We start from the raw sequence: 10,273 nt of genomic DNA on the forward strand, positions 1-10,273 counted from the left end.
TCATATATCGGTCTATCCTGTTGCTGCGCTTTGATTCCGCGCCAATTGATCTGCTTTTTTAAGATTTCATAAGAGGAAATGGCTCCTTGGAGGGCCTTTAGAACGACTTGGAATTTCTTATCTGGGGGTTTGGTACAGTACTCCCCTGTTCTCTTTGCGTGTTCGAAATCCATTCATATCTTCTCTCCTCATTTGTTATGTCTACTAAAGGTTAAAGTTGGTGATTCTTTATTGGTCATTTTTTGTCATATGTTAGTTATTTTTGTTCGTTTCTTTGTTGTACTATTGTTATTTTTAATATTCTGGTCATTTTCTTAGTCACATTTTCATTGTGTTTTTGGTCACTTTCAGTCTTATTTTGGTCATTTTTTCTCATACTCTGGTTGGTTTTTGTATTTTTTGGGGGGGTTGGTCATTTTTGCAATATTTTGGTTGTTTTCATGGTCACCTTTTGTTTGAGTTTTTTTGGCCACTTTTGGTCAATTTGTGTCGTACTCTGGTTGTTTCTTTGATCATTTTTATGTTCATTTTCTGCTTGTTTTTTGGGTCCATTTAGGTCTGTTTTTCAGTCAGTCTTGGCTTGTTTCACGGCCGTTTCCTATTTTTTGGATCTTTTTTTGTTTGCTTTTTGGTCATTTTTTGTCATATCGTGATTGTTTTTTTTTTAATCATTTCTGATTGTTTTTGCTCAATTGTGTTGCTGTACTTGAATTTTCACCCCTTTAGGGCAGATCTGCTTTGTAAGCTAGGAGATTGAGTCAAAAGAAAGGCTTTCAGGTTGGAAGAACATGTTGGAATTTCTTATCCGAGGCTTTAGTTGAAGCTGAAAATCCATGAATGCGTTTATGTTCTCATTTCGAGTGCCTTTGATACGAAATGTGTCAGGCAGACGGACGTTAAGGTTGAAGCCAAGAGAGACGCGTTGTCAATTTTGAATGAGGCTCCGCGATTCTGTTTCACCGCGGACGTAAAGGACGGCTCATGTTCCCTCACTGTTTTTTTTTTCCAGATGAAATTGTCGCCCGATGGCATCAGCATGGAGACTGTGTAGGACATAACTCCACGACAGTCACTACCGCTAATGTTAGCTAGCGTTCGCTACCATTGGCTCACTGATTTTGTCTTTTTTTTCAGATGAAAATGTCGTGCAAGGGCGTTAGCGCCGAGACGCTCTACGACGTCCTGCACGACGGCAAATACCGCCGCAAATGGGACACGAACATGATCGACGCTTACGACATCGGAAGGCTGACCGTCAACGCCGACGTCGGATACTACTCCTGTAAGTACATCCGAGCACGGACGCAAAGCGTCGCGAGCGCTCGGCGCATTCGATGCTCGTCTTAGCTTTGCCTTCGAGAAAGCCCGAATCTCTCGTGGACTTGCAAGAAAAGCAACCCCCTCGCATGCTTTCCCTCGACTTTTGTGGCTTTCGTTGGTCCTCCGGCCCTCTGGACATTTTGAAGAAGGTTTGACGGGCGAACTCGGCCAGTGAGGGACTTCCTTCAAGCGGTTCTCCGGCTTAGCGTTAGCATGGGAAACGCCAAAGTGGCCTTCCGAGGCAAGTGACGTAAAAAACGTTTGTATTGTAGGGAGGTGTCCCAGTCCGCTGAAGAATCGTGACTTTGTGACCTTGAGGTCTTGGCTCCCTCTGGGCGGCGACTTCCTGATCATCAACTTCTCCGTCAAGCACGCCGTAAATATTCCCGCCGGCATCTCCGACTTTCGAGGACTTTCGTGGCGTCCTTGAAAACCTCCGTCTGTTTACGCAGGAACATCCTCCGAAAAAGGACTTTGTCCGAGCCGTTTCCTTGCTCACCGGATACTTTGTCCAGAGCGGCGGAAGCCAAAGTTCCAGTTTGTACTATCTGACTCAGCTGGATCCCCGAGGTGACCGCAACAACACCCGAAAAGTTCAGAGAAACCAAAAAAGTTGAAGCCCGTCCTTTCTTGCCTTTGCAGGTTCTTTACCAAAATGGGTGGTGAACAGAGCCTCGCAGTTTGTGGCTCCAAAGGTAAAGCAAGTCTTCTGCTCTCCTTGTCTATGTGCTACACAATTTAAGCAATAGGGAAAAGTGCTGACTCCAGCGCCACTTTCATCCGAAACAGAGTAAAACTGAAACCTGCATTAGAAACACTGTGAGTCCGACCCCACAAACCATCGACAAAAAACACAAAGCGATGAGCAAATTCAGTGATATTCATCAAAAACATTGAGCTACAAAAGAATAGCTGTGGATAAGTCCAGGCAATGAGGTGGAGTCAAGATCAGCATCCAAACTCCACTTTAATCCAAAACGGTAAAACTGAAATGTACAATGAACAACACTACAAATGATTGAAATAGAACACAAAGCTGTTAGCTATTTCAGAAACATACTTCAAAAAGATCTCTCCATTTATTAGCTATCTTGCGACTGGTGGGGAACCGGCTCATGTCGGACACCCGTGAAAGAGCCGGCGCCTAAAGCTATTCTCTTCCCCGATGGCGAGTCCCTAAAGTCTTTTGTGTCTTTTTAGGCAATGAGAAAAATCTACAAAGCGTCTCAGAAGTATCCGGAATGGAAGCGCACTCACGATCCGCACTTAAAGCCGTGGTTGTTCCCGGAACAAAACGCCTTACCTAGCGTTAGCGTCTCCGAGCTAACGCTGCAACGCGCCGATTCGCTGGAAAATATCGACGAGAGCAAACTGCACGAGGACAACCGTAGCGACGACGATGAAGATGACCGCAACTAGCGCCTAACGTCTTTGTTTTTCCAGACCTAGCCTCTAGCGTCTTCCGTTGACAACGACCGAAAATAGAAACGAATGTTTTTGTTTTTCTTGACCGAGCATCCGGAGTGTTTATTTTGACAAGGACGGCACCTAGCGGCTAACGTCTTTTGTTTTTCTAGGACTAGAGTCTAGCGTCTTGGTTTTGAAAAAGACGACCGCCGCAACTAGCGGCTACCGTCTCCGTTTTTCCAGACCTAGCATCTCTCGTCTTGTTTTTTTTTGTCTTTGTGATGTTGACCTTGTGGGCCCCAAATAAAGCGGCGGCCACTTTTTCCATCCGCAAGCTTTGCTTTCTAGTCAAATCCCGTTTCTTTGTCTGGCCCCTCGTCGTAAAAAGGCTCGAACGGAGCGCCGCGACCGCATGCCCCGATCTCTAAACGACACGCGGGCCAAGAAAATGTCAAAAAGCTCAGCACGAGCGAACGCAAATAACGTGGAGAAGGGAGCGCTCAAACAGGCTGCGATGAATGTTGCGAGGGGATTAAGGGACGATACGCGGAACGCTTTGCTCGTTTGTCGGCTCGTTTTCAAGGCATTTTTCAAGTATTTTTATGTCGGGTTTTAGGGCTGGTTTGAAAATCATTTTGAAGTTGTTTTCTCCTCTGTTTTGAAGTCTTTTGGGGTCATTTCAAAGTCTATTTGGGGGTCGTTTATTCACTTGTTTTTCGGTCCTTTTACTGACGTCATTTATTTGATGTCATTTTGTAATATTTTTAGTCCTTTGGGGGTCATTTAATCAGTTGTTTTTGAGTCCTCATTCATTTTTTGGGGATAAATCTTTGGTCCTTTTTTGGGTCGTTTGTTTCATTTGTTTCTGGTCCTTTTTAGTCTGGTATTTGAACATTTTTTAAACTTTTTATTTGAGTGGGGTTTTTGGTCGCTTTTATTGTTGTTTTGTTGATCATTCTCCAGTCATTTTTCAGTCGCTTTACGATCGAGTCATTTTTTTGGTTGATGTTTATTTGAAACTATTTTTTTTTGGGGTAGTTTTTCTTTTCACAGTCGTTTTAAAATCATAATTCAGGCCCTTTTGGGTCATTGTTCAGGTCCCCAGTGAATGTGATAACGTACCCTGACAAATGATTTGCAGGCTGAAGAAAGTACCGCTGCTCATTTGAGTATTGAAATACTTTTACAAAGTATAACCCAAGTTAAAACATAAAGCCATTATTATACATTGAAAATACTTTTGGAAAATATGCATACATGAAACGAATGTTGTAAATAGGCCATTGGGGTGTGATTTTTTTTCTCGGCGACTTATGTCATGAATCGTCGTCAAACCTTCAAAAGAAATCACCAGAATTTGAAAGGTTAAAGACGGCAACACGACGGCACGGGACATGAAGGCATTTTCCACCTGTCTCGGCTGCTTCAAGAATACTTGGCCTTATAACCAAAATCACTTTTCGTGGAAAGTAACTCCGATATCTTCAAGCAAATGTGATCTCCTCGGGATCGATTATTTCTGTCTGAGTGAAGCCTGCGAGCCAGCGATCGAACGCATCAAGATCTACTGTTGATGTCTGGGCATTGAAAATGGCGTCGCCCGTGGATCGACGTGCTCCTTTCACAGAAGGTGTGAGAGCAGCATTGCGCGCATGGCCCGTCTTGCAGGTAAAGTCGACCAACCAGTTGCCTTTTGAATCTCGTCTTCACGCCTTCCGCAAAGTCCAAAACTTCAGTGTGTGTCAAACGCGCCACGCCAGGCTAAGACACGCCAGGCTAAGCTAGGCCAAGCTAGGCTAGCTGCTTTCAGGCGGACTCAAAACAAGCTTCGTTTTTCAACTTGATTTCAGTAAATGAAATAAATGAGCCGTAATTGTGACCAACGTGAGACTTCCTAATGATTGCAATTGCCCGTATTAATGACATCTGACATGTCAAACGCCTATTTGCGCTCAACAAGACCGACTACGTCACTACGGTATCTAGCACATGGGTCTCCAAAGTGGTGGCCGCGGGCATCGGGTAACCCCCCAAAAACGCCCGAGTAGCCCGCGGACAGCTACTGAAAATGGCTGACCAGTGACGGCTCATTGGGATTTCCGAAGAAATTAGAATTCTAACTGGCATAACGTTTTAGTGCTTGACTAGGCCTATTTTAACTCCCCAAAAAAATACAACCTGTTTATAAGACTGTAATACCATAGTAATAAAAATTTATTTTCAAAATGCGCATCAAACTGGTAGCCCTCAAATGTTCCTCTTGGCTCCAACAAGTTGGTGACCCGGATGTATAAACAAAGATTAATTATGTAAAACGGACAGTGTGTAAAAATATAGTGCCTCCTGGTGATACAAAAAACTTTCATCCAGTGAAAGAAAAAACATTGATTAGAATACTAGTCAAACATACATGAACTATCATATCATGTTCATTCTTCTAAAAAAAATCCTAGGTGGATGAATGTGTATTTCTTTGACACCGTGGAATCCCCATTTGGATCACCAACGTGTTTTGTCCGGCATCCTGCCGCCACGCTGTGCCGTGTATCGCTGGCTCTCGCTCGTACCATACAACGCAGTGCCATCTAGTGGTCAACTATTTCACATTGGGGCTAGAAAGTTTCCGACATACATTTCTTTCAGCAGATTTCTTAGTTTTTACCGACGGAAATCCTAAAAACATATGACTGCAGAATGGGGCTACAACTAGGGTCTATTTTAATAGTTGACACTGGATATCCAAACAATCAGTTGAATGATCACATAATCATGATTTTTTTTTGTCAAATGTAACCTGAGCTAAATTTAATGACGGGGTAAATTATAAAATTGAGAAAAAATGGGTTCAATGAAAAATACATGATAGACACTGCCCTACTTACGGGCGATCGTTCGTAATTTAAGTCGCTTCAGTGCTATATTTTGTATGTTTAAGGTTTTTATAAGTGTGTTTAAGGCTTGTATAAGTAACCTGTATTGTTTTGTACTAAAATTAAACATTTCATAAAGTAATATGCTCTATACAGATAAAGTTGAGTTTAACTTTTGGAAGATATGCTTTAAGATGTCCTCCTCTGTGGTAAAAAGTGGCCAAAAAAGCGTTCCGACTATTTTTTCAACTTATTCTACTTTCATTTCAAAAGAAACTGCTCACCTCTTCTTTACACCAACCATATCGAACGGATGCACAAGATCATAAACAATAAATACGTCAAAGTTCGCAGCGCGCCGGAGATACAGTATAGAATGTTTACACACGAACTAGGAAGCGGATTTGTTTTCTTCTGGGTGGATGCTGGATGACCTCTCACAGCGCCACCACACGCCGCTATTAACATAAAGAAACACTACAGTACTGTCCTCTACTCGGAAAAAAGGTGCTTCGACTCTTTACATTTTGGTACCGCAATGAAACGCGAGGTCTGCTTTGCGCACTTTGAAGTACTGTTTATTGTCCGTATCCTGGCTAAAACATCCCAAGCTTTACAAGGTTTTCTACTTGAGGACGACGGCGACATTTCTGTGTGTTAGCGCTCGAGACGGAGACGCGCTTGCGCGTAAGCCACTCTAAGAAGAGATGTTCCATTCATGTAGACATGCCTTACTCTGTGAGTGACAATAGTCAACAACAGAATTCATTGTCGACGATTTCCTTTATTGATGTTTGTCGACAACGTAGACTGACCGACAATCATGTCAGCTCCCCGTAGGTGAGTCTCGTGTTATGTCAGATAAATACACATTTGCGCAGTTATCACACGCGGTTGGCCTCTGGAAAGAGAGGTCAGACATGCAACGCTTTCACGTTTTCGAAAAATTGGCCAAAGTCAAATACACGATTGCAAAGGTTTTAAAGCTGTAATCTGGTGGTCTTCTAATGGCCGCTTTTGGAAATGCCGTTCGAAATATGAGTTTGTCTGATGGTGATCAATTTTGACCTGGGACTAGGCAAGGCTTCTCTCTATTGTCTCACCTGTTTTCTAGTTAAGATGCCCGTGCTTCACTCAACTGCAGGAATTGCTTTCCCCAATAGTCTTCCCTTTCAAAAGAGACCAAATGCGTGTCCATTCTACTGTCACGCGTTGTTAAATATAACACAATATTACACGGTGTCCCTTTTATTTAATGCTTTCAGATGGCAGTAGACAACGGCTTCGGAGGCACGTACGGGAAAGAGAAAGCCGATTGGCTGGTGGATGTCGTCCAGCAATATTTCCACGACAACGGTAAATAGCAACAAGCAAATTAGAATGTCTGAACTTGATCAGCCGTCCAGTTTTCAGATATGTGGAGAACTTTTGTTTTGATGTAACCCGTGTAAAAAGTGAGGCCTGTGGGCCACTTGTGGCCTGGGAGAAGGTTTTCGATGGCATTGGAGATTATCTTGATACATTATAGTGTCATACACCAGGAATCCTGGGATATTATTTTGCTGTACAATACTTCTTGAAACAAGTGTGGTTTATGGTTAGTAGAGGCTTGCGCGTGATCTTATATCAGTTTAATCCTGTTTAAAAACAAATTTCAGTTGAGTGAATGATAGAAACTTGCTATTGCTTTATATTATATATTGTGTTTACTGCCATCAGCCGACCTTGAGCGAGACGAGGTTGAAGATTTTTTGGGGACTCTCCTGGATCAAGAGTTCGACACGGTGGCAGAGGACGGAAGCTTGCCTCAGGTACGTCCCCGCTCCTTTTTGTGGACGTGGCCGAGGTAAAAGATGAGGAGCGTCCGAGTGTGCTTGTGCCCGCCCCCAGGTGTGCGCCATCTTGATGCAGATGTTCAGCCAATGGCAGCAGGGGGCGCTGCAGCAGCTAGCAGATTCTGTCCAGTCGCTGAACCAGAAACGGGCGGCGAGCGCCAAGGTGGCAAAAGAGGCGGCCGCGCCCACTTTGTCTGACTCTGACGACGATTGTCAGGTGATTGTGACCGCGGCCCGCCTTTTTTCCTTTGCTCGACCTCTAATTATGCATGCCTTTGTTGTCCAGGCCATGGAGTGTGAAAGCGCACCTGTAAACGCGACACGTCGCCAGCCTCAGCAAGACGAGGACGGATGGACTGTGGTGGGAAAGCGGAAGTGAGGCGGGACCGAGGATAAAACGCCTTTATCGGATCGGCCGTCCACGTGCCAGGTGAACCGGCGCCATTGCTCACCTGACACCCCACAAAAAAGTGCCGGCCATATTTTGGCTCGAAAGCAGCGGGACTTTTCGCCACACCGGAACCGGACCTCAAATTGGTCGCCTCGTTTTCCACTTTTGAGTGTCTATGAGGGGTTTGTGTGCCCTCTGGTCGCAATCCTCCTTTAGAAAAGTGGGATTCCGCCACATATTTGAGGAGGGCCCCCACGTCTACAATAAGCTTTCATCGCCTGCTGCCCTGCAGCTTGTCGACGAACCTAACGACTAAACATAAACCTTGTTAAGATGGCAACCGAACAAGATCGAGCTACCCGTTGAGCTTCGGTATGTGATTGATGAAGGTCAGGCTTTGCTCCCTGCCCGTCGTGTGCAAGAGGGACCCTCCTGGCATGGTAGGGCCTTTGCTTGATGTTCCTCCTAGCCTGGTTCAAAGTTTTTGGTGCAGAGAGACATCTACAAATACATGTGGTGATGTTGTTTGAGGCACTGGTCAATGGCCTTTTCTCCTGTCCCTGTAGAACAAGAATTGCAGGATAGCAATGCAAAAAAATGTTTTGTGAAATGTACAATAACCTTCCCTTTTTTGTGGTCATCTATGAGATGCTTTTCTAGCCTCATCTATGTCTTTGCTAATGAGCAGTATGTGTGAGTGCATTTCAGCTTCCCCCATACCCTCAATTCTTCCAGCTAAAGAAGAGATTTCTTTCCTTGGCAGAGTTGGTGGATACCTCAGCTAAGAACAGCCATGCTCTCTTTGCAAAGCTATTTATATGTCGTATCAAATAATTCACTTGACATGTATATACATTTTCTGACCCACAGATACGATTAAAAACCGTTTCTTACCACTTTTACTTTGTGTTGCGCTTTAACGGTGCACATTTTGAAATGCTGTGGAAAAATATTCAGGTTTTGTGTGCCTCATGCCAGACCATTTTTGAGTGCTCGAGAATGTGAATGATCGCTTCTTTTCTAATGTTTTCAGTGGTTTGTACAATACAGGGTGTTCTAAAAGTCTTCTCACATATCACAATGAATATCTGGGAAATAATTATGGATATAAAAAGACATCTGGTAAATTCAGAAAGCTTGTACACCTTACGTTGAAAGATTTTAAGCGGGAGCACTGTTGGTCACACGACAGACATGAAGCCTATAGACAAATTGTTGCCGAACGCGTCCCAGCATTGCATTGTCAATGCCTGCAACAGTTAATCGGTTCCTACAGCTTATCCTCGTCTTCTGGAATCAGGGGCACATACATTGATACTTTCACACACATCCTCAAAAAGAAATGATATGCTGTGAGACCTTGAGATCTGAGAGATGGGGATCCTTGTGGCCAGATCTTCCAATCAATCCATCTGTCTGGCAGCGTTGTGTTCAAAAACCCGATTCTGTCGGAAAATGAAGTCGCCAGACGTTCTGCAAAGCCAAGCTAACATAACGCCTGTTCCGGTTGAGTGAACAATTAATGGCTTTGAAAAAAAATACAATAATCAATAGCCTTACTAATACTCTTATGTCATTACTCTTAAAATTGTATAACCTTCAACTTTCTACCGCTTATAGCTATAGAAATATGCGGACTTCAAATGTGCCCAAGACTTTTGGAACACTTATTCTATTCTATTGGCTCGAAAGAGGCACTCATCTCTCGTTCAATAAGTACCCAATCTAGTTGAGTATTGTTTCCAACTCAAAGTTCTGTCAGTTGCACATTTCAAACCAAATCCTGTAACCATTGAGCAGTGGCAATCCGCACACTTCCGGCAAAAGGTACAATTTCTGAATGTGTGTTTATTTTTCCCCATCCCACAAGTCATATTTAATAGTGCAACAATACTGTACTTTTTGGGGAATGCATCTAGTTATTATCGTTACGTAAATGGTGGTGCCACATTCATTTAGTTTGGATTGTTGTGAAAAGTCAAAAACTGGGTTTGTTTTAAGTTTTGAAAATTAAATTAAAATTGAGATACAAAACAAAAATGATCAGATGACCAGAAATATTCCTGACAAATATCCACGAAAAACATCGAACTTCGAGGTGCATTTACAAAAAGAATCCACTAGGGGGTCGCTATATAATAAATCGTTTTCATGGCTTGTAGGCATAATATTCTACAGGCACATGTTGTTTTCCTGGGATGTTATTCTCCTGTTCCATTATCTAGACGTTTTGTTGCATAACCGGACTACTTGCTCGATCAGACAACGTGAATTTAGATGCATAGTAGAGGATACAAGTATTCACAAGTAGTTCTGCTCCAAAGATGACGTCTTCCTTCTAAACCCAACCCCTCCCTTTTCCATTCTGATCGGGCTAACTGGAGATTGAATCAAGCATCACCTCTTAACTCCAACCTGGACCCTCAACCACAAGCTCTTTGTATAGCACG

The 10,273-nt window shown here is 43.4% G+C and overlaps 2 protein-coding genes across 3 annotated transcripts in view; both read left to right on the forward strand.

Annotated features, from left to right (window-relative positions):
- Positions 1–3,066, forward strand: part of stard15 (StAR-related lipid transfer (START) domain containing 15) — a 7,619-nt gene extending 4,553 nt beyond the window's left edge. For both annotated transcript variants that reach the window (XM_088343815.1, XM_088343813.1), the window contains exons 2-6: positions 1,135–1,282; positions 1,593–1,696; positions 1,773–1,890; positions 1,963–2,015; positions 2,521–3,066. In XM_088343815.1, the coding sequence (XP_088199941.1) occupies positions 1,135–1,282; positions 1,593–1,696; positions 1,773–1,890; positions 1,963–2,015; positions 2,521–2,739 (642 nt within the window). In that variant the 3' untranslated portion in view covers positions 2,740–3,066. The remainder of the gene's footprint in view (positions 1–1,134; positions 1,283–1,592; positions 1,697–1,772; positions 1,891–1,962; positions 2,016–2,520) is intronic.
- A 1,163-nt stretch (positions 3,067–4,229) lies between these two features.
- On the forward strand, positions 4,230–8,725 carry tsr2 (TSR2 ribosome maturation factor). The gene is made up of 5 exons (XM_088343816.1): positions 4,230–4,395; positions 6,863–6,953; positions 7,317–7,408; positions 7,488–7,649; positions 7,719–8,725. Exons 1-5 carry the CDS (start codon positions 4,318–4,320, stop codon positions 7,809–7,811), a joined length of 516 nt encoding a protein of 171 aa, XP_088199942.1. The 5' UTR covers positions 4,230–4,317; the 3' UTR covers positions 7,812–8,725.
- Positions 8,726–10,273: the final 1,548 nt, after the last annotated feature.

The sequence above is a fragment of the Urocampus carinirostris genome, chromosome 9, assembly GCF_059441175.1.
Source record: "Urocampus carinirostris isolate Australia breed hairy pipefish chromosome 9, RoL_Ucar_1.0, whole genome shotgun sequence".
NCBI classification, from domain to species: Eukaryota; Metazoa; Chordata; class Actinopteri; order Syngnathiformes; family Syngnathidae; genus Urocampus; species Urocampus carinirostris.

Excerpts from the sequence above, each read along its gene's own strand:
- tsr2 (XM_088343816.1), top strand. The coding sequence starts at position 4,318 with ATGGCGTCGCCCGTGGATCGACGTGCTCCTTTCACAGAAGGTGTGAGA. Across the intron at positions 4,396-6,862 it reads GCGCATGGCCCGTCTTGCAG|ATGGCAGTAGACAACGGCTT; the intron begins GTAAAGTCGACC and ends TAATGCTTTCAG. Across the intron at positions 7,409-7,487 it reads AGGACGGAAGCTTGCCTCAG|GTGTGCGCCATCTTGATGCA; the intron begins GTACGTCCCCGC and ends GCCCGCCCCCAG.